The following is a 24,938-nucleotide window of genomic DNA, read 5'->3' as shown; positions in this document are numbered from 1 at the left end:
TAGACATAGCAAAATATTGCTCAGGTACTCAAATTTGATATACGGTAATTGCCGTGCCTGGGTAGCTCAGTTGGAGCATCGCTTCAATACTCCAAGTTTGTGGGTTTGATCCAGGGTCAGGGCATGTACAAGAACCAACCGATAAGTGTATAAGTAGGTAGAACAACAAGTCAACGTTTCTCTCTCTTTCTTTCAAATCAATATTGAAAAGTGCACTTAGGTTACAATAATCATAAATTGAGGACTATGATAGAAGTTTGTAACTTTTTCCCAGAGATTTTATGACTCTAGATTCATAGTTATTCAAAATGGGACAATATACTTCTGTCAGAGGCATAACTTACTCCTATATGTCAGTTTCCCTCCATCTAGAGACTGTACAATAGACTGTTTTTCCTATGAGATTTATTTTTGATGAGAGATTTCTGGGGAATTGTACAGGGTCTCAGAATGCATCAATTCACTCTCTCTCTCCTATTGGTAGCCAGGCACTAAGTTTCTGGGGTGACTTTAAATTTTGCTACAAGAAAAAAGAAAAACTCCAAAAAAGTGACTCCTGAGATGTGCATCCTTTTGATCAATTCTTATTCTCACTGTACTATTTGCTTAGTGTCTCAATCTCAAATGATCCTAAGAGTTATCTAGAACACATTTTTCATCATCAGCTTTCTTATAAATCAAGGGGATTAGATTTATAATCCCCAAGGCCACTTCTTACCTTAAATTCTAGATTACGGGAGTTTATGAGTAATATATGCAAGGTATTAATAATATACTATGTATATTATACCCACATGCTTTGTTTACATTATAAATGTATTCCTCATAAGGATACTGAGATGCAGGCAACACAAGTGGTGGTATCCTCGTTTTACTAGATATGACCTTTATAACCTAGAACTAAAGGTCATAAGTGGTAATTGCCACCCTAGAACCAGGTGTCTGAGTTCCAAGTCTGTTCCCACCACACTTAGGAATCTAGGTTATTCAGGATTAACTCTGATTAAGATCTGATTTCTTATGGCTTTGGTCTTGGTGCTTTTTGTTTTCTGGTTGGGATGTGTTAAGAATGCTATTAAGGGTTTTAGTCTATGAAATGTTTTGACTTATTTGATTTTCTAAACTGCAGATGCCTTTTACTTAAACATTTGTATGGGTGGATGCATTACTGGATGGGAGTCTTTAGACTATAATGTATATGTTCATTCATTTATTCATTCATCCAACAAATAGTTATTGAGTGTCAGCCTGTCCTAAACCCTTGTCTGGACTCTGAGAATATAGCAGTAGATAAATAAGAAAGAAATCCCTGTGTTTGGAAGAGAATTTAAAATCTAGCAAATTTGAAATGAATTTAATATGAATAAGGATAAAGCAAAAATACAATGGTGAAAAAGTTTGCTGTGGGTAACTGTTGCTATTATCCCAAGGCATGAGAGCTAGAATTAAAATAGCAGTAATTATCTGAGTACCACTCTGTGTTCTACTTTATGTGCGTGTTCTCATTTCACCCTCCTAATATGCGGAGGTAGGTATTACTACTCTCATGTTATAGAGGAGAAAACTGAAGCTCCGTGGGCTTAAGTAACTTGCATGTAATCATAACCAGACTTGAAGTTTGTACTCTTAATCAGTTCCCTCCCTTTTGAAATAGGGAGCTTAAAACTCAAAGAAAAGAGTTTTTTCTATACATATTTATTATTTTTATGTTCAAAGCACTGTGTTTCAGATACTGTTTGGAATATAACAACAATTAAGAAATGATTCCTATCTCTCACGAAGGATATAAAAGGAAGAAGCATCAAGATGAGTTTGGTTAAAGGAATATTTATGAAGTACCCACTGTGGGTCAGGCGCTCACAGTGCATACATGTATGTACTCAAGGCCTGGTCTCCATCCTGAGGGAATTGTATCATTTCATTAAGTAGACAACAGTGTAAAGCAGATACTTGAAGGGAGAGATTGGCTGGTTGTTGGGTAGACAGTGTTGCAAAATTCCAGTAAGAACAGCTAATTTTCCAGAGCACGAGGGATATGAAGAACTCACCTCAGGAATTAGTTATCTTGGGTATAATGTTAGTTAATTATTACAAATATATTAATTCCCTGATAAATGCTCTCCAAATTTGTTTCTGTTACAGTTCTTTTTAGCAACCCAGACAAATTGCCTTGCCTGTAGTTTCTTAGGTAAAGTTAAAAAGGTGACAGGCAGGTCCGTGGGCATGAGCCAAGTGCACACTGCCTGTAGACGAAAAATGTCCTGTGTGCTTTGGAACAGTGTGGCCACACGCACTCCCTTTTCTGCCACTTCTGGGTTCTGAGAAGCACACCTTAGCCAAGCCAGGAGCGAAGGTCAAAATGCAGATACTTTTTGAACAGTGATTGTCCCTGTAGTTCCAGAAGCTGTGGTGAAGAGACTACTACAAAGTTAGGATGTTACAACACACCCGTGCGAGTCCTTCTCGCTCCCCCTTTGGGTCTTAACCTATCACATCTGATATTCATGGAATGAGCTATTCCCCAAAAAGCATTTTTCTTGATAAATAAAACTTATCTATTTAAATCTTTGTCTTAGAAATTGTTTAAAGTACTACTTTGTAATTTTTTGCCATCCCAAACAAAGTATGTTAGGCATCTTTTCATCTCTTATTCAGCCAGTCAGTGACCTGGCAGGCAGAAGTTATTATCAGCTAAGAGATAAGGGAGCTCTCACAAGTGACAGGGGCGTGGGTGATTTGTCCATTCATCAAGAGCCCCAGGGCTGCCAGATTTTGTTGCTCTAATGACAGGTTTTGTGGGTTTGGGGGGTTTCTTTTTCTTTAGTATGATTCACATTTTTCCCCTTGCTTGCTTCAGTTGGAAATCACGTTTCTTCATTCTCCCTTGCTCCTTTATCTACTGATTTGAATTCCAGAGAGCTGTTATATGAGCTGATATTTCACTTAGCAAAATTATGTAGTCTACCCTGTGTGTTTTCATATGTGAGAACGGACCTGCTAATTCCCCAAGATTACACCCAATCTACAGTTTTGCTAACAGTGGTTGTGTGTGTATGTCTAGTTTTATGCCCTACCACCATTTTTAATGGTCACAGGCATATCTATGTTATCTGCTTCATATGTATTTAGTTCTCATAATTTATATTTTTATAAAAATTATTTCACTAACCCTTCCAAATTGTGGGCATAACATTCACATTTAAAACATTAATTTTAGTTACACTCATTTTCTCTGTATATTATTTTCTGGTGTCTTAATTTCTTCTTTATCAAATTTGCTATAGATCTACTTGTATCATTTCTATTTTCAATAAATTTGGTTTTAGGTTTGTAGATTTTCAAAAAATATCATTATATCAATGTATAGCATTATCTGTTTGATATTTTTCATTCTTTGGATTTACTCTATTCTTTTATAAAAGATTTCAGTTTGGTTGTTTAGCTTATTAACTTTCCATCCTAATATGTGCATTTAAGGCTACAATTTTCTTTCTTAAGGCTACAATACCTACATCTGGAAAGTTTCATTATGTGAAGTGTTCATTGTCTTTTGGTTCTTAATAATATCTAAACTTCATTTTGTTTTCTTGGTAGTCCAAGGAACATTCAGTGTGTGTGTGTGTAGTAGTTTCCAAATATTTAAAGAGGAAGAATTTTAAACATCTGTTTGTATGTTTTGGAGGATGAGTTTAGATTTTTATTCATTTTGGTTAGATAGTGTTGCCTGTAAAATATTAATTTGGGGGGATTTGTTGAGGCTTTTCATGGTCAGTTTAATAAATGTCATACATGTGACTTAATAGAATGCGTTTTTATATAATACCTGGGTTAAGAAATATATATACATATATCTATAATATAGTGTAAATTTTGTGCTCAAGTATTTTATATTTTTATTTTTGTCAGCTTGATCTATTTGTTATTGATTCAGATATGTGAAATCTTCCCCTTTAATAGTAGGCTTATCAAATTTTCTTTGTAATTATGCAAGATTGCATTTTATGTACTTTGAAGGTCTTGAGTACCTAGAGATTGAGAAATATTATCCCTTTCTGGTGAATGATTTTTTAAATTATTATATAGTGATCCTTTTCCACCAATAATGATTTTTCTTAAAGCCTACTTATTTCTCAGTATTACACCAGTTTGCTTTCATAAGTATTTGCCTAACATATCCTGTCCATCCCTTTATTTTCAACATTTCTGTGTTGATAGTGTTGGAATTTTTTATAAATACGTTTTACTAAGATATATTCTAATTGAAAGATCTTCATTTTTAAACTAACATTAATTCAGCTATTTATTGTAAATTCTGATAGTTTTCCGTGTGAATTTACCATTTGGTTTCATGTTTTCAATTTTCTATGCTTTTTGCTTTTAAGATTTTTTTCTTCTATTGATTGATAACTTTTTTGATTTCTTTATTCTACCACCCTACTGTATGGAAGCTATACACTATTTTTTTTTTCTTTTAGCATCTTGTCATGTAAACTTATGTTGGAAAAATATAAAGTTAACCATTCTCTCTGCTCTCTTCGCATTCATACCAGGACATCAAAATGATTTAATATAAGTTCCACATTGTCTTCTTTCATGATCTTATCTAGAATTCTAGTTTATCTTTTAACCCCCCAATTATCCTCATCACTATTACTTTTATTATTTTAAAAAAATGCTCATTTACATGTACTTGTGTGTGTTTACTGATTTCTTTGTTAACCATTTTGTGCCACTTTCTTTCTTTTTCATTTAATATATCTTTCATAAAGTACATTCTTTCCCCAAGATTTCTAAATCTTGTATTCTCTGAGGACATGTTTTTTGGAAAATGTCTTTGTATTGCCCTCACTTTGAGTGAAAGTAAGTATAAAAACCTAGGTTGGTATTCATCTCCCTTCAGCATCTTGCAGGGAATATTTCTGTAGCTTCTGGCCCTGATTTTGCTGTTGAGAAATCTGCTTTAAGCATACTTGCTACTTTGCTGTTAATTTTCTTTTAGGTTGTTTCATTTCACTTCATTCATGTTTTGCCTTTAGTATACTACAATTTCTCTAAGGTGTGCTTTGGTGTCCATCATTTCCACTTCGAGTTTCCTTAATGCTTACTGGATTCTTGAATCTAAGTTTTCATGTCTTAGAAACATTCTGGGAAATGATGGGCTGGTTAATTTTTTAATAATGCATTTTTAGAACAGTCTCAAACTTACAGACAAGTAGTAAATAGAGCATACAGAACTATTTTCATGAAAACTATTTCATAAGAAGTTGCCAACCTGTTACTCAATCTTTTCAGCATACATTAGTGTATATAGAACAAGGATGTTATCCCTTGAAATCTCAACTAATCCTTCAAAACTAGGAAGTTAATTTTGAAATATCACTATCCTTCAATCCTTAGACCTCATTCAAGTTTTGCAAGTTATCTCAGTGAGTCTATTATAGCAAAAGGATCCAGTCTAGAAGCAGGTATTGCACTTAGTTGTCATATGTCTTTAGCCTCCTTTAGTTGGACAGTTTCTTTGATGTTCATAACCCTGGCACATGTGAAGATTACAGGCCAGTTATTTTGTAGGAGTCCTTCAATTTATGTTCTCATGATGAGATTCAGGTCAGACATCTTTGGGAGGGATATCACAGAGTGGATGTGTGTTCTTCTCATTGCATCCTGTCAGGTGATACATTAATTTTCCTATGGGCCATTACCAAAGTTGTTTACTTTCACTACTTGATTAAGGTGGTTTATGTCAGCCTTTTCCTATATATAGCATTATTTCTCTGTGTTTGGAATGAAAGAGGTTCAAGTTGGGATTACAATGTCACTGAAACCAGAACATAGAACTCTTTGGTTAGCTCACTACTATGATTAATATGTGTTGTCCTGATATACCAAATTGCAAAATTGAGTATTTTCTACAAAGATCTTGTTTTCATGGTGCTTAGGTACTGTGGTAAGAATAGCACAGCTCTGTTATAGGTTACATACACTTGTATGCTGGCATAAGAAGTGAGCTACGGGAAACTAGTTCCTGATTTCCAAATAACTGAACTACAGGTAAAATGTTGAAGGCACCTGGCTTGAGCACTGCCTATGTTGAATTTATGTCTGTGGTATTATTGCATACTCATGTCTATCTGTGTGTAACCGGACATTCTAAATAATATATATATGACATGTTTTAACATTTTATATTGATACCCTTATTTTGATTTAGGACCAGAAGTCTTGCAGGACAGGTCTTCATTTTCTTAATTCTCTGAAGCTAAATGTAGACAGTAAGCTTGGTGTCTTCCTCCTCTCTCATCTTTGACATTTTAATTGAGATAAAATATAAACTACTAAGTCAGACAAGAAAACTTACAAATTTATTCTGGGGACATAAACCATTATTTATTCCCAAATTATTGTATTCCTGAAAAGAATGCCTATTTTTTGGGGGGGACTTTTAACTCAATGTTTCACAAAATGTAATTTTTGTATCACTAGCTGAATATTTGGGGTGGCACACGAGTCACACGTACTGTAGATGGAACATGAATATGACAGAAATCGTAACAGCCATACATCAATTTTTGAAGCCCAGGAATAACTGATTTTATGGAAAAGATTTACTTTTTAACAAAGAATGTAAGATGTTTTTAATTTAGGTGAGGTGACATTTCTGGGGAGAAGGAGTCTGCAAAGCTGTCTTCAAATTGTAGTATGTAGAGAGCTGTGTTCTTGAGAGGCCAAGCTGGGCTCTGGAGAGGTGAGGAGCACCCCAAGTCAGAGCTGGGTGGGAAGTGGGTAGAGTATTTCTATCCTTCTCCTCATCAGGATCAGTAATCACGAATTGGAATAACTGTCATTCCTCTTTGACAAATTAACACTAAGTAGTCCCTTATGACTGCCTTTCCCTGTAATTGAAGACCCTGGTAGAACCTGTTCAAATCTGTGCCATTGTAAGTCCACTTTGATACATGATCAGTTTTCCCGACTCTCGGCATGACCACTGTACTCTTCTTCCCTTGTCTGTGTTTCCAGGACTCTCTCAGCATGAGGGCCTCCCTGCAGGCAGTCGTGCTCTGGGGAAAGAAGGCCCCTTCCCACAGCATCACTGCCATCATGATCACTGATGATCAGGCAACGATTGTGACTGGAAGTCAAGAGGGTCAGCTCTGTCTCTGGAGTCTCTCACCTGAACTAAAGGTTAGTGAAAACTATTATATTGAAACCGACAAGGCACAAAATAGGCGTAGCTTGCTTCTTCTATCTGCAGGGACAGTGGAAGGTTTGCCGGACTGTTGGGGAGGTGCTTACTGAAGTCATAAATAGGTTTCACTTCTGGATTTGGAGAGGACGGAGTGTTACATGGTAGATCAAGACCATCGTGGAAAATTATATTATTCATATTGCTAATCTTAGCTACTAGCTGTTATCACCCTCAAAGCTATGCTGAGTTTTACTATTTTATATCCTGAATTATATGTTTAAGTAACTGAACTACAGACATGTAAGTATAATTCTAAAAATTATGGCTCATTAATCTAAACAAAGGGCACCCTGGCAAACCACTATTAACTAAATGAGTAATATCTTAATTATCTGGGTGTTTCTGTCAGTTGGCCTTCCTGCTACTTTTTTAGTCTCTGCTTGCCAGTGATTTTTACAGATTGCATCACAAAGCCCTAAATCCAATTTACTATTGTCGTCCCCCTATTTCAGGACCTGACCTCATTTAGGATTTGGCCCATTGATTAGCAATTAATTGTCCCTGTCCCGAGTCATAAACATTTAACATATTGGAATAGATATTTGCGTAGCTCTAGCAGCCTGTAGACCCAATGTGAACATTCAAACTAATGATGTACTTAGAGTATACTGCCCTCATCAAGAAGCCTTTTAAAGATCAAAGACTATTTTTAGCCTTTAAAGTTTGTCACTTTAAAACCTAAATTAACAATTAATTGTAATTCTATTTTATAGTGTAATTAATTAACCTCTCCCATCACCGAACAATTGCACTACAAGACTGCGAAGAACTGCAGAGCCGAGCAGCTCAGCTCAGTGTTTACGAACATTCACGAAAGAAGGAGCTGGTATTATTTCAACAGATGAGCTTGACAATGATGGCTCTCACAGCTCTTACCTCCTATATATAAACTCAGACCCTTGAAAGACTAAAAATGTCTTTCTATTCTTTTTAATGTTGAAATGTTTTTCAGTCAGAATATGTAGGTTGCTATAGCTTAAGAAAATTTGATTCCTCACTTCTCTATCTTTTTAGGTATATTCCTGGCATTTATTCAACATTTATTCAACATGCATTTATTGAGCAGATATTATAAGTTAAGCAGTATGCTGGGTACCTGAATTCAAACATGAATAATGGGACCTGGTGCTGCCTGTCCAGGGGTTATAGCAGGGCCAATGCGATGCAGTTGTATTACAATACAAGGTACTTCTAGTAGGAAGAGGTCAGCACTGCAACTTCAGTGGGAGACATTAGGCCATGCTTTTCTTAGGAGCAAGTCTTCAGCTTGGGGTTAGAGCAATGGTTCTTAACAGAAACTGATTTGCCCCCTCCCGTCCCCGAAGACATTGGTAACGTTGGCAGACACTTCTTTGTGGCATCAAATGGGTAGAGACCAGGGATGCTATAAGCATCCTATAGCGCACATGACAGCCCCTTATGGGAGCCCTTTACAACAAAGGGTTATTCTATGCAATATGCCAATAGTATTGATATTGAGAAATCCATGGTTATAGAGTGTTGGAGGAATAGGAATCTGATCAGAGGGGGTAGAAGAAACAAGGAGAAACAGTCAGGAGATTTAAGTTGGGGGTTGGAATGGCTTTGTGTTTTGGAAATTTACTGTGAGGACATGATGAAAAAGTTACTAACACAAATGCAACACTAATTACTATGAATGTGAGATTTTCTGTGGCTAACTACAGGGCCAGAAAGAATGAACATCTTCTCTTATTTTTTTCTATGAATTTCAGCCTTACATGACAATGGGTTAATTATTATCAGGGAAAACTCTAGGTTGTTCAAAAATCAAGGGCATTTTTGACTTCTCAACAAATCCTGTTGCTATCTTTAAGACAGTGAAGTGAGTTGTCCAAAACTTATATTTTAATACTTAGTACTTTAACTTAATTTTTGTTTGAAAAGTGGCATAATTTGGGCAGGGGAAGAAGAGAGGAGGCCTTAAGAACATGGGAGACTGTAAGGGGGAACACCAATACGTGGGTCACTGAGTGGCTGCAGGACAGCTAGAAGCCATAGGATCCATCGGGGTGAAGACAACAGGTAGGAGAGAAGGAAGTTGCAGGGGAGGGGAGTAAAGTGATCTGGGAGCCATTTATTTTCTCTTTGCACTAAATTGGGAAAGGACTTTCCTCTCTCCAAAATGATTTAGGCAAGACCACTCACTTGCCACTGTATAAGTGGAAAAACAAACCAAGGGCACTCACTTAAGCAGACGTTTTTGCTGTTGTTCTAGGAGTAGATCCCTCCTTCAAGTTTTGCCGAGTCTAATGTGGAAGACAGACTTGTGAATAGGAATTTGTAAAGCAGTAGGCTACTGTCTGTTTCTATGAATACAGCTACGTATATCATATAAGTAAAATCATACAAATGTATCCTCTTGTGACTGGCTTTATTACACTTAACGTAATGTTCTCATGTGTCGTCCATGCTGTAGCATGTGTCACAGTGTCCTTCCCATCTAAGGCTAAAAAATATTCTTTTGTTCGTATAGACCACATTTTGTTTATTCATATACTCATCAGTGGACACTTGGCTTGCTTCTGCCTTTTGACTAATGTGAATAACCTTGCTATGAATCTGGGGGTACAGCTATCTGTTTGAGTTGCTGCCTTCACTTCTTTGGGGTATATAGTCAGAGGTAGGATTTCTGGGTCATATGGTAGTTCTATTTTAAATCTTTTGAGGAGTTGCCACACTGGTTTATATAGCAGTTTGCATTTTACATTCCCCACCAGCAGTGTGCAAAGGTTCCAGTTTCTCAACACCCTCACTGACACTTGTTATTTTCTTTTTTTGTTTGTTTTCTAATAGCCAGCCTAATCAGTTCAAAGTGGTATCTCACTGTGGTTTTGGAGGAAAAGTCTTTCTGAGGGTGATGTTTCAATTGAGTTCTATGATGCACAGGATTTGAACAGGAAAGAAGGTAGGAGATAATGTAGACAGAATAAATGTGTATGAAAAGCATGAAAGTTTTGCTTTCTGGGAACTGGTAAGAGTAGTGGAGTAGGCCTGGAACACAGAGCGATAGGCACATTTGTACCTAGGGGATGGAGCAGACTCAATCTAGAATGTGATATACAGAGGGGGTTTAGTTTTTTTTTTTTTTTTTAAGGGCAAGAGCTAACACTATGTCTTAATTAAAAGTGGTGCTGTTAAGGGATTTGAAGATGTTTTATGCAAGGAGATGACATAATCCTATGTTATTACACTTGTGATTTAGAACACACTGGGTATTAGTGTGAAGGGAATATTGAAGGGAGGGGGAGATAAGATAAGGTAAGGAATTATGGGTAGCAGGGTTCTATAGCACCATAGTCATGGCAGGTTTTGAGCATGAACCAAATCAGTGACAATGAGAAAGAAGAGGAGATGAAACCCAGAAAGCTACCAAGAAAAGAGAATAGACAGAACTGAGCAACAGTTGGATGTGGGGTAAAGGAGCAGGAATAGCTAAGGATATGTTTCAGGTTTGGGGTTTAGGTGATGGATAGGACTGGGGGGGATAATGATACTGTATAAGGAGTAAAGCGTAGGAGGAGGGAGAGAAAGGTGATTTAAGTTCTGGATATCTTGGAGTATCCAAATATTCATCAGTCTTTCCTTTGTCTGTGGGTGGTAGATGGCAGGATACAGAGGAGCAGGAGACTAAGTCTCCTTGTCCTGGGATCTCATCGTATGCCTAGATTATGCCGGCTGCTTCCAGGCTCAGGGCCTGACTCACAGAGACTTCTAGCTTCCCTGGAACTTTTGTCTACTGATGAGGACCCTCTCCAAGTGTAATGTTAAAAACTTTCTCACTTGGGTTTCCTGGTATTGATTGTTAGTATTCATTACACCTTTAAGAATAAAGAAGGCCCTGGCTGGTGGAGCTCAGTGGATTGAGTGCTGGTCTGTGAACCAAAGGGTCGCTGGTTGGATTCTTAGTCAGGGCACATGCCTGTATTGCAGGCCAGGTCCCCAGTAGGGGGCACACCCGAGGCAACCACACATTGATGTTTCTCTCCCTCTCATTCTCCCTCCCCTCCCCTCTCTAAAAATAAATAAAATCTTTTAAAAATATTTTAAAAAATAAATAATAAAAAAGATGAGTTGAACATCTCTGAAACATATTCCCTTAGGATTAGAATATTGTATTTTCTTTCTGTTTAATACTCACAAGAAAACAACAATAACAAAATGGAGACTATCAATGTTGCATAGAAAGAATAGATATATCTGAGTGAAGTTGTAGCTCATATTTGCCAGCTCTGTATTATTGGACAAATGACTTATATTCTTTGAACCTCAATTGTATCACCTTTTGAATGGAGATTACACACTTTTTCATAGTTGCCCAGTGCCTGGAATTTGGTAGATGCTAGTGAGCTCATGTGTTCTTTTCTTTTTCTCATTTGTGCCATGGGAGTACCTGGTATGGGGGTGGGTATGGGGAGACAGTGCTTCATAGACGTAGAGCCAATGAATACAAGGAAAGGGCTCCTGACTTTCATCATGAAAATGACTAGGTGTGACTGTAGAATTTTTCATTATTCTTCACAGCACTTCTAAAATATGATAAAATTAGGAGGCTAGTGAATTGTCATACCTTACTCAACTACATGTGGGGACTTAATAGCAGAAGGAGTTGAGTACAGTATCAAAGCAGTGGTGTTCCGTTCTGATATTTTGTCCCTGGTGGATTTTCTCCAGAGGAGGCAATGTCCTTGATGTACCCCAATTCATTATTTAATTTGGCCTGCAATAGGGTGGAAATGGGACTAAATTCCTAGGGGTGTGCTTTCCCAGGGGTGGTGATGGGGAAACACACTATGTTGTTCTGAGATGGAACATTCCGAATTTCCCAGGAATAAGGCAGAGTCAGAACTTGGGTTGTAAGGGATTCTAACCAACCACAGACCCTCTTTATCGCAACTAGAAGTTTAGTCTGATAACAGACTTTTTAAAGAAGTATTTCTGGTTGTGATAGGAATAAGATGAAGGCAGAGAACAATTACACTATGAAATAATGTGTTTTCATTGCTATGGTTGGGTGATCATCTGCCTACATCTATGTTTGCATAGTTCAGAAAAACATGATGAATATTAATTCAGTGGGAAATTAGATTTTTATTAGTCATGAAACAAGTTGTATTAACTACAAGTTTTCTAGTTATTTAAATTAAATGTTCAGTCCCCTAATGGCAAACCCTTCTCCATTTTAGGGGATCCGGCATGTTTTCCATTCTATGGTATTATTTTTATAATCATGTTTTACAAAATAATGAGAAATAGACTTTTTTTACACATGAAATAATTGAAGTATTAGCCCTTAACGCCCTATTGTTAAATTCACGATTGGAGAATAATACTGGCATTTGAAATAATAGTTCAGCTGCAATTTTAGTTTTTACATAGCAAAGTAAAGTATTTCAGAAGCAACACGTCAAATAAGATATTATAATGGTTACAAAAAGGGTTATCTTTTGCTTGTGTTTTGTAAACTCATGTCTGAATTCTGAGTTTTGCATATTAATAGTCTACTCTGATTTGCGGCACATTTGGTGCCTAATAAACATCAACACCGGCTTGTTTGTATTCAAAACCTAGATGTTGTAAAACCAGCCTGGCAATCTTCTAGGTTTCATGATGGATTCAAAACCCAAAACAAAGTGATTTGTGCAGCATGGGATCTTTCTTTAGAAGTGCTGTGGGTTTTGACATGCCACATATATCAGTTTTCCTGACTATGTGCCGCAAAACATACTGTAACAGGATTTATTTAGCAGAATTATGAATATATATGTAATGTCACGTTTAATTTCTCCACCATAAAGTTTACAGCTGTTTAAAAGCTTACCCTTATCATTTTCAGATTTCAGCAAAAGAACTTCTGTTTGGTCATTCAGCTTCAGTAACGTGTTTGGCCCGAGCGAGAGACTTCTCTAAACAGCCCTATGTTGTTAGTGCTGCTGAAAATGGGTAGGTTGGTGCGTGACACTCTGTGCCTATCTCTTTCCTCTCTGGTTTTAACAGCTGATGGGGTAGAGAATTCTGGGGCTGCAGGAATCTTGGCGATTAACACATTCCTTTTACATTTAGAAAAGCTTAGGTTTTCAGTGGCTGAGAAATTTGTGTGATGGTCCCAAGGAATGTAATCTGTACTATGACTCCCAATATTTAAACATCCCAATGTGTGTATCAGGCTTTCTGGCAGTCTCACTGTGTAAATAGCACCTATTTTAGAATTGAAAATGGAAAAGTCTGGGTCCTTGTCTTTTTTCATGAAGCAACTCACTTTGAGCTCTTAAGCAAAACCACCCATGCCTTTGTAGTTTTGTAAAACAATTCAATAGTTACAATCTTCACATTGTACACTTGTCTGAAACCATTATGAAGTGAACAGAGGAGAGGATTCAATTGTAAGTGGAATTGAGGGAGAGAAAAGAGAAAGGAACATAGACAGTAATTTGGGCTCTGTTTCATAGAAATGAGGTTTGTTTCAATCAAGTAGGACTCGGCCGTAGGAAAAGGCCCCACTGATGGAAGAGCTACCAGGAGTTATTTGCCAAAGTATACTCTAGAATGCCAAATTGATTTAGCGTGGGCTTGTGAATGAGGGATAGGGTTACAGGATGAAACAAGAGAACCCCTCCTTTGCTTGTTTTTAGTAGGAGGAGAAATTATATGGCTTTAAATTCTGAGAGCCAAAAGAATGAGGAATCAAGTGTCCAACTTGGAGAAACTAAATACTTTATAACAAAATGGCTAGTGGAACTGATATCAAAGTACTTATTCTCACAGTTTATACCAGAGAAGTACTTATTCCCCTAATTGTTATACTAGACTGAATTTTGAATAAGGCTAACGTGGAAAGGCCCAGTGCATTCTCTGTTAATGGTCACTGGTAGCTCTGGTACAATAGGGCTGCTACAAAGTCTGCTAGCCACACTGGGATAGTCATTCACACTCTCAAGAATTTGGGGAGTGGTGGTGGACTTTTTCTGAGATTACATGGAGAACTGAGAAAAGTACAGCTCAGTGAGAAATAGATCTGAAAAGTAACCGAGTTCCAGACGGAAGTTTTTGCCCATAGTCGTCTACCTCCTAAAAAGAATCTGGGGTTAATGAACAGATTCTTGATGATTGATGAATTCAGCAAATATGATTGCTATACAGCCAAAGAGTCTGGTTTGGTCTTCCTTTTCCAATATGACTTGAATTTTCTAGAACTCTGTATTTGTTTGGTGTTCAAAACTTATCCTGTATCTCTAATATATTTCTTAGAGCTACTGCATACTTAGCATCTAATTTAATATGCTGAAAGCTATTAAAATTACTAGGCTTGGACTATTATTACCCAAACAGCAAAGTGGGTTTTTTTGTTTGTTTGTTTTTAGTTTTCAGAAGTCCCAGGAAGTGGCTGGGGGCTGGGCCTTTCTGCCTCTGAGACGATCAAGGGGGAATCAGAGTTGCCTCATGACTTAGTTTTTCTCTCCGCCCCCCCAAGATATCACATCACATGTAGGCATGAATTCTGAGTTTCAGGAATCCCAGTGAGTTCTAGGGTAAATGAAAGGAAAGAAACACCTGGAGATGGAATGAAAAAGTATCATTTACAAAGGAATGTTAACTCAACTGAGAGCTGACTTCTCAACACTGAAATAAAACTAGAGAGCAGTGAAATATCTTCAAAAAATTGAGAGAAAATAGCTATCAACATAGAGGTATATGTCTTGCAAAAATATCTTCAAAACATGAGGACAAAACAGTAACATATAAGTCAAATATTAATAAAACTTTCAATTACTGCCAATAGGCCCTCTATAAGTAAAAAAACTCTAAATTATATTCTTCAGTGAGGACAATGATTTCAGAAGGAAAATTTGAGCTGGGAGAAGAATATTGAACAAGACACAGCAAATATTTTAAAAATTAAATAGACATAGACTATAAGACACAATAATATTATATATGCTCCTCACCCCACCCCCACACATATCAAATAAATCAAAATCGCACAGAACAGTGTACTGATGAGCTCCCATGTGTTCTGGAGTTTTAGAGGTGGGCAAAGATGCTGATTAACTTTAGACTTTTAGCTAGATGTCCATGGTGACATTTCCAGATTAGCTGCTAAATGAATAGACAAAAGAAATAAAAACAAAATAAACAAAATGCATAACTTTCAACCTAAAAAAAATGAGCAATGATGTTTCATACAAAGAAGAAAAAAATGGGACAGATAGAAAACCCAAAATAAGATAGTTGAAATAACTCTAAATAGAACAGCAGTCTAAATTACATAAAGGCACTAAGTCCTTCAGTTAAATTATACAAATTGGCAGATAATTTTAGAAAAAGAAACAGCATATCATTTTTTCAAAAAAAAGAAATAGCATAAGGACCTGAAAAAGTTAAAAGTGGATGGAAAAAGATTTATCAGATAACTACAAACCAAAATAAGGTTGATATAGCTATCTTAATTTTTCATGTCAATAAATATATGTAGTTAATACAATTTTGAGGCAAAACGTCTTGGCATTAATAAAGATGGTTTGTACATATTAATAAAGCTTTTAATCACCAGCAAGAGATGAGACTAAAGAGATAAGCAGGCAGCCAATCCTGGAGGCTTGTGGGAAAGTGCTCCTCAAACCGGAGCTTGCATCAGCATACCTGTAGACTTTGTTTAAATACACATTTCTGGGCCCCACCCCTGAAGGAGTGGGTTCATTAGGTCTGGGCTGCAGTTCAAGAACCTGCGCTTTGTAACAAATCCCCGGACAATGCCAGACAGTTCCGGGACAATGCCTGTGCTGCTGGTTCAGAGACATGTTTGGAGGAGAGAGTCCAAAAACATTAGTGTCCCTGGGGGAATGTTTACTGATACCCAGACTTCAACCATGGAAAGCGTAACGTAGTAAAGTTTGGCTTGATATCTGGGTTGGGTCCCAGATATTAGTATTTTTAAAAGCTCCCTGATAATTCTATTATACAGCCTGAGTTTAAAATCACTAGTTTGGAGATAGAAGCCTAAAAAACAGGTTAATTAACCAGGAGCTTTTCAAAATTCCACATGCCAGGATCCCAACACAGGAGTATGAAATTAGAATCTCAGATGGTATTTTTAAAAAATATTCCCAGGGCCAAGATGGAGGTGTAGGTAGACACTGTTCCTCCTCACACAACCAAAAAGAGGACAACAACATATTTAAAAACAAAAAACAACCAGAACTGATAGAAAATCGAATTGCATGGAAGTACTCAAACCAAATACTTAAAGAAGAAACATTCATACAGACCAGTAGGAGGGGCGGGGATGGGCAGTGAGGCAGAGGGAACTTGTAGGAAGGCAGTGGACTGCAGACTGGGTGGTCCAGTGTTTGCGTGCAGATAAACTGGGAGGAACAACTAGGGAGTGAGACAGACCTCGCAATCCAGAATTCCAGCACAGGGAAATAAAGCCTAAAACCTCTGATTGAAAACACCTGTTGGGCTTGAGGTGGTGGGAGAAATACCAAGCTTCACAGGAGAGTTTGTTGGAGAGACCCACAGGGCCCTAAAACATAGAAAAAACCACCCACCTGGGAACCAGCACCAGAAGGGCCCAATTTGCTTGTGGGTAGAGGGGGAAGTGACTGCAAGCTGGCAGAGAGCTAAACAAGTGGCTTTGTTCCCACAGTGACTTGGGTTGCCCCACCCTAGTGAACACCTAAGACTCTTCCCCTTAGTATGTAAGAGGAGCCTGAGACAAAAAAAAGTATGGCCCAAATGAAAGAACAGATCAAAGTTCCAGAAAAAATACAACTAAACAACAAAGAAATAGCCAACTTATCAGATGCACCGTTCAAAATACTGGTAATGAGGATGCTCACAGAAATGGTTGAGTATGGTCTCAAAGCAGAGGCAAAAAATGAAGGCTGTGAAAAGTGAAATAAAGGAAAATGTACAGGGAACCAACAGTGAGAGGAAGGAAATGGACTCAAATCAACACTTTGGAGCAGAACAGAATGAAGAAACAAGAATTCAAAAAAATGAGGAGAGGCTTAGGAACCTCCAGGACAACTTTAAACATTCTAACGTCTGAATCATAGGGGTGCCAGAAGGAAAAGAGGAAGAGCAAGAAATTGAAAACTTATTTGAATAATGAAGGAGAACTTTCCCAATCCAACAAAAGAAATCAGACTTCCAGGTAGTCCAGGAAGCTTGGAAAATCCCAAGAAGTCAGACTCAAGGAAGCACACACCAAGACACATCATAATTACATTACCCAAGATTAAAGATAAGGAGAGAATTTTGGAAGCAGCAAGAGAAAAGGAGACAGGATTTCTACCTACAAAAAGAGTCTTATGGGAACTCCTACCTACAAAGGAGTTCCCATAAGACTATCAGCTGATTTTTCAAAAGAAACCTTACAGACAAGAAGGGGCTCGAAAGAAGTATTCCAAGTCATGAAAGGCAAGGACCTGTTACATCCAAGATTACTCTATCCAGCAAAGCTAGATAGAGGAATTTTTCCTTTAGAATGGAAGGGTAGATAAACTGCTCCCTAGATAAGGTCAAGTTGAAGTTCATCATCACCAAGTTCTTATTATATGAAATGTTAAAGGAACTTATCTAAGAAAAAGAAGATTGAAAATATGAACAGTAAAATGACAATAAATTCACAACTATTAGTATCTGAACCTAAACAAACAAACAAACTAAGCAAACAACTACAACAGGAGCAGAATCACAGAAATGGAAATTGAGTGGAGGGTTATCAGCAGGGCAGTAAGAGGTGGAGGGGGGGAAGGTACAGGAAATAAGTAACATAAATGGTAGATAGAAAATAGACACACAGAGGTTAAGAATAGTATAGGAAATGGAGAAGCCAAAGAACTTATATCTATGACCTGTGGACATGGACTAAAGGAACAGAATGTGGGTGGGAGGCTGTGTGCAGGGTGAAGGGGAATAAAGGGGGGATGGGACAACTGTAATAGCATAATCAATAAAATATATATATTTAAAAAATAAAAATAAAAAATTTTCCAGATGATTGTTGATACACAAATTGAGAACCATGCTGGTGAACTCTAATTCCTTATGGAAATAATATTTTATATTGATGACTGCTTATGATTCTTCTTTTTAAACTTTTGACATATACTTCTTTACCTACAAGATATATTATTTCAGATTATACCATTCTTGCAGTCTTATATTTCAGACACACACAGATTTTTTCCAGTTATGAGTTACATTTCCCAAGTTATTTTTAGAATAAGGTTTGATGTCAACAGAGAGAAAAAACGTGAATATTCTGTTTCTAGAACATGGTTGAGCAACCTCAGTACTAAAGACATATGGACCACTGAAGAATTCTTTGTTGTGGGGACCATCCTGTGCATTATAGATGTTTAGCACTTCCCTGGTCTTTCTCCACTAGATGCCAGTAGTGTGTCCCTAAATTGTGGCAACCTGAAATATCTCTAAACATTGTCAAATATCCTTTGTGGGGCAAAATCACCCAGGTTGAGAATTGTTGATTTAAAGATTGAGTCCTGGTGTTTGGCTAGAAAAACAAAAACAAAAACAAACAAGGCTACAAATTACTAAATGCACTGAAAAATATTAGTCCACATCTTATTTTCTGAATAGCAGCTTCTCCCTGAAGGCCAATAAAACTTTCATTTTGTCCATGGGAAATTTTGTTTATGTTTTGAAACTGTCAAAATGGAAGAATATTTTACCCACCAATTCTGAAACAGCTATTCTGGTTTTTGTGAACAGAAATCATAGAGATTTAAATTGCTTTCGCTAGACCTATTTTGCAGTTATTATTTTGTAACTCTATCTCTTTGCAACATATAGGTAATGATGTAAGAGTTTTCGAAACATAGAGTTTTTTAAACATTAAGTGGCTTGGATCATTTTAGGATTTTAGGAGAAGCAAAGAAACAAATCCCATCATTAACAGACCAAACGTGGCCTCTTGGTGGCACTGTTTATTTTTCCAGGAGAGCTACCTTGGCTCCACAAAACACAGCACTTGATGCATTATGCTTTTCAGAATATGTAGTTTAAGTTCAGTGAAACCGTTTTCAAGAGGATGCAGCTTCCACGGAGAGAGTGTTGCACTGTCACTAACAAGCTGCGATAGCTGTATCCCCACAACGTGCTGTAGGTCAGGTTGGCACTAGGGTAAAATTTGTAAGCTGGCTGCAGGTATAATTGCACCCCCCCCCACACACACACACAAAAGAGACACAGATACAGTGTGTCATCCCTGCTAATGACCACAACCTTTCCTTGCCCAGTAATCTGTAACAAAAAGCCACGTAAACAATCAGGCTTCTTTTAAGTGCAGCACTAAAGAAAAACTTTGTGGCACAAAAATTATTCCAGCCAATTGAGTGGAAATGACAGACAATAATACGAGGTTATCTCTGCTAGGGAGATGTGTGTTTGGAACGTCACCAACGGACAGTGCGTGGAGAAGGCCACACTTCCTTACAGGCACTCAGCAGTCTGTGTAAGTACGGCCCCTTCCTTCCGAACGGTGCTGGGTTCTGCAGCCCCTTCAGGGCACTGCTGTGCACACATTGGAAGAAGTGTCTTTCGAGAATACTCTTTCCTTGAACGTTTTATTTTGTCATTGGAGTATAATATGGTCAGTTATCATCTTTTATTTTGATGTTTTTCTTCCCCCAAAGCTATTATTCAGCCATTTTTCTAATTCTTTTATGTTTGTAGATTTTAATATACATACATTTGAAAGATAATTTTCTTACTTTTCCTTAGGTACACTCACAAAACACACACAGAGAGACACAGACACAGACACAGAAAGATCCCATTTTAGTGACATGCTATTTTATAAAGGAAAATATGGTTTTTTCCTTGTCTCCAATTTTAACATTTTGGGGGTGGATAGATTCTTATTTTCTGAATTAGTTATTCATGAAGAGATCAAGAGGCATACTCACAACCTTTGAAATCATTTCCAAAAATGTAAAACCGATTTTGGCCATTGGTAGGTGGACTCCCAGCATATATGTACAGTAGCCACAGGGTTACAGTGGTGCTGACAGTTTTTCAAGTTTCAGTAGTTGCTTTTAGCATTGGTGACCTGCACTGTGACACACAGACGGTCTTCTGGGGCCCAGACCCTATGCAAAGAGGGAGTTCAAGGGTAGACTGTATTACTTCACCTTCAATGGAAGACATTCTCCAAACTTATTCAGCACCAGAACTCCTCAAATTCTTAATCAAACACTTTTATTTCTTCTTAACATACAAAGAGGTTGTTAGAATAAAGAACCTGGTATTCAGAATAAAATTTCTTCTTCACGAATGAGCCTCCTTTTTCTAAAAAAATTATGAAATACAAGTGAGGCTGAAGTGCAAAATTGACAACTTTACAAGTATGGAAAAACTTAACTAAAAGAAAGTTTAGTTGCTATTCATACTATATCCCTTCACTGATAGATGATAAAATTTAAATTCAGAGAAGTTTTCACCACAGCCAAAATTATGTTAATTGCCAGTGATAATTAATTTTTTGCTTGAATTCCATTTGCATAGTATTACCACTGCCCCTTCCGGATGACAGGAGAAGGCTGGCTTCTGTGCTGTGGAGAATATCAAGACGTTGTTATAATTGACGCCAAAACCTTGGCTCTTGTTCACACCTTCACGTCATCCCAGTCTCCTGATTGGATCAACTGCATGTGCATTGTTCATTCCATGAGAATTCAAGGTAATGGGTCGTATATAACACTAAGAGAGTACATGTAAAATACGACTTTTGAACTATTCGTTCAGCTATTGGGCAAGAGTGTACGGTACCCCTTTACGTTTCCTCCTTAGTGGGGACAGCTTCCTGAGCCAGATCAAGAAGAACTGGGAACACCCAGATGGGTGGTTCAGGTTGTTGGAAAGTGAACAGCAGGTTAAGATGATGAGGAAAGAGAAGCACCTGTGTTTCCACCACCCAGTTGTGCTCGGTATATTTTTAAAAGCGACAAAAATGGGTTTCTTGTGGATGAGCAGGACTTGTGTAACTTTCATCCTGCTGCGTCTTCCAGATGTGCTAATCAAGGGAACTTAGTGTCTGCCATGAGCAACTACACAGGAAGAGGAAGGCTGGCCCCACCCGGGTTTCTGGAACCGGCAGGTGTCATATTGCCGACGCGATGCTGTCGGCAATGTGAGAGCTTTTGCTGCCCCCCTTTTACACGGGGGCCACTTTGCAATTGTAACACAAATTTAAAACCTGATCTAAAATGTTTATTTAAAGAAACAGCAAAGCTGAATATATGTCATCTGCATAGCCCTGCATAATACTTAATACTTAAGGACACGATCTCCACATCAATCCGGTACGGCAGTGCTCAGCTTATGTGCGACCTTTGCTGTTTTTACAGAAGATGCTCTCCTGGTGGTATCAGTGGCTGGTGAGCTCAAGGTGTGGGACCTCTCTTCATCTATCAACAGCATTCAGGTCGGCTTGTGAAATTCCTTTTTCCTCCATGTTTATTGGAAGTTTTTTACACTTACAGGCAGAGTTCATGCTTACTTTAGAAGTTCAAATAGTATAGACGAGTATGTGTACATTTTACCCTCATGTACTTGCCCCATCCCTCTTGCTGCTCCCAGTGCCAGGGGTGGGCATTGGTATCTGCTGGATTGTGTTCTTCCATCCTTTTCTCCATGCATACACAACTCTTTTTATCTATACCACACATACTGATTACATTTTAATTAACAATAAAAATCATAGATAGATATATTTCTGTCCCTTGCAGTAGAAGATCCTCTTTTTTCTGGGTGTGTGTGAGCAGTGTCTGGGAGATGATTATGAACAGCTGGAGGTCACATACACTGAGAGTCTAGTATATTCTCCTGATGCCTGACTTTAGACTACAAGTTGAGGGAATGGACAAAAGAACAGTATTTTCTGTGCTGGTAACAAATCGTTTGGGCTGCCCATTGTGTTCTGGGCTATCCTTAGGAACGTCTTGATTGAGGAAGCTCAGAAATTGTACTGGCATACTGAACCTGAGAAACACCACCACCCCCGCCCCGGCATTTTCAGAAACTGATTGACAATATAGTATTCTATGATGTCCACTCCTACTTTTTCAAAGCATTTTGTGTATTTTCTATTATTGCAATTAAGAGACTGCAGGGGTTTTTAAAAATTATTTTTCTTTCTTTCTTTTTCTGGTATGTCTTTCTACCAAGTCTGAATGTCAGTAACACTCTCAACACCCAGCCTAGCCTCCCATGTTTGTTGAATGATTGTATTTGCATAATGAATCCTTGAGTCCAAGTAGGTTTCCTGCTAATGGTGTCTTTTGCAAAGTAACTTCTTGGTTCAGAAAATTATAAAGGAAACTGAGGTACTTTTCATTTCATAATAATGGTGTGATCTAGGTCAGGTGTTCAGAGAAGCAAATCTTCTGATATAGTCACATATAAATGACCTGGAACTAGTACGAAGATGTTTTTGTTCCTTTTGAAGGAAAAGCAAGATGTCTATGAAAAGGAATCCAAATTTCTTGACTCCCTGAACTGTCGGACAATACGATTTTGCACATACACGGAGAGACTTCTATTGGTGGTATTTTCTAGATGTTGGAAGGTATTGTAAAATAACCTGATAAATACTACAAACTTCATATAATATCAGTATCAGAACATGGACGACCTGGCTTTTGTGACTGACTTGTGTTAATTTTTCACTCCTCACATTTAGCTGTTTTGCTTCTCAGGAGATTATATTTTAATAGGAAATGTTCATATTATTAATAATGATCATATTAATAATTAGCATTTATCTCTAGATTATTTCCAAAAGTCAATGCTTGTCCTAAAAAGAAAACTAATACTTTTCACCTACACAAATTGGTCTTATTTATAGATATTTTTTTCTGCTTTGTGATAACACTTGTTTTTTAGGAAATATACATTTCTTTCTTGTAAATATACTCACTGATGTTTCCAAGAAGATCTTTTTTAAAAAGTTAAGTAACTATCACATGATAGCATCTTTTAATGTTTCATATACCTGGCTCAGTTAATAACATAATATTGTCTTACTTATATACTGATATATTTTAAACAAAAAAATACTAAGTATATGGTCTAGCAAAGGATTTATATTATTTAAACTTTTTGTGCAATAAATTTTCAAATGTTAAAGTTGGACTATCCATATGAACAGAATAAAATTGTATAGAGATTTGGGGATTTCTCGTCTCTGTGCTTAATGGACATGTTAGCCAAATAGTTAACCTACCAAAACCTACCTTAGGATAAATAAGAAAAAATAAGTACTTGTAAGTTATCTTGATACATGAGTACAGTGTGGGCTGTCATTAATACTTAATGTGCCGTTGCATTAACACTACCATCTAAATAGTCTCGGTGAGCACAATTTATCTTCCATCTCAGTGGCAAATTAGATCCGCAGCTTTTGTTAATGTGTACCATTTATTTTGTGCTTTAGGTTTATGATTATTGTGATTTTTCCCTTCTGTGGGCGGAGGTCAGTGGAAGCGGGCAGTTCTTCGCTGGGGGAGAGGTGCTGGCTGCTCACCGAATCATCATCTGGACAGAAGATGGTCACAGTTACATCTATCAGCTGCTGAACAGGTGGGCTCAGATGGGAGCGGCATACAAAACATTCAGGTTGGAAATGAACTTTGGGAGGTTTATTATGGAAAAATCCCTGCATGCTGCCCATGATCAAACACCAGAACAAAACAACTTTGGCACTAGAAGATTTACTCTGAGCTTGGTAGGCTTCTGCCTTTGTATGGAACAGCAGGGGATGAAGGAATGAGATTAACCATGTATAACTTGTACAGCTGGTGCTGGGTTTTCAAAAAGTCACTTGTAATTATTAACCCAACAATTTCTAACTAGAGTTTAGAAACTTGAATGGTAGCATCGGGCTTTTGAAAGTGGGAAGGAAAAAAAATAAAGAAACCCAAAGTTCTAAACTTTGCTGTTTATTTTTTGCTACGCAGTGGGCTTTCAAAAACCATACAGCCTGCTGATGGAAGAGTGCTTAAAGAGACCATGTATCCTCACTTGCTGTGCTCTGCTTCTGTGCAGGAAAGTAAGGTAATGCCAGAAAAGAGGGGCTGCCTCAGTGCTGTTTCTCTCCGTGTCTCAAAGGTGCTGCTTTGTCTGCAGCAGAGTCCGGACTGAAAAAATAGAACTAAAGAATAACATCAAGTTGTTAATGAAAAAATCAAACCTAACAGTTCATGGCTACTAAAGACAAAACTGTCTTTTAAGAAAATCTATTTTTTTGCAAGTCAGATTAAATAGTACTTATTTGTTATAGAAAAATGATAGATGTTTTAAAAGGGGGGCATTAAAATTCCAGCTTGACCACCATGAATATTCACTGTAAATATTTTTATGTGTATCTGCTTATTCTTTTTTTAGGTCTTCTTTTTAATTTCATTCTTGTTCAAGTACAGTTTTCTGGTTTATATTCCCAGCCCCCCCCCCAGTATCTGCTTATTCTAATTGAAGGTGTTTTTAAATACTTGAGAAGTTGAAAGATTAGTACAATCATCACTCATATATCTTTTACCTATATTCACCAATTGTCAACATTTTGCCATATTTAATCTCTCCATACAGACACACACACATTTTCAGTGACCTTTTTGATGGATGCTTTGATACAACATTAACATTT

General features: G+C 37.4%; 1 protein-coding gene across 2 annotated transcripts in view; it reads left to right on the top strand.

Moving 5' to 3' along the window:
* WDR72 (WD repeat domain 72) overlaps positions 1–24,938 on the top strand; it is a 203,859-nt gene that overhangs the window by 12,244 nt on the left and 166,677 nt on the right. For both annotated transcript variants that reach the window (XM_037054671.1, XM_037054670.1), the window contains exons 2-9: positions 7,021–7,185; positions 13,104–13,210; positions 19,670–19,748; positions 20,801–20,975; positions 21,643–21,719; positions 22,743–22,862; positions 23,730–23,875; positions 24,253–24,349. In XM_037054671.1, coding sequence (XP_036910566.1) covers positions 7,033–7,185; positions 13,104–13,210; positions 19,670–19,748; positions 20,801–20,975; positions 21,643–21,719; positions 22,743–22,862; positions 23,730–23,875; positions 24,253–24,349 — 954 coding nt within the window. In that variant the 5' untranslated portion in view covers positions 7,021–7,032. The remainder of the gene's footprint in view (positions 1–7,020; positions 7,186–13,103; positions 13,211–19,669; positions 19,749–20,800; positions 20,976–21,642; positions 21,720–22,742; positions 22,863–23,729; positions 23,876–24,252; positions 24,350–24,938) is intronic.

Source organism: Sturnira hondurensis, unplaced genomic scaffold (genome assembly GCF_014824575.4).
Source record: "Sturnira hondurensis isolate 20B ecotype Veracruz unplaced genomic scaffold, ASM1482457v3 Scaffold0008196, whole genome shotgun sequence".
NCBI lineage: Eukaryota > Metazoa > Chordata > Mammalia > Chiroptera > Phyllostomidae > Sturnira > Sturnira hondurensis.
Note: the sequence above shows the minus strand (reverse complement) of the source record. Positions and strands in the feature narration are given on the sequence as shown.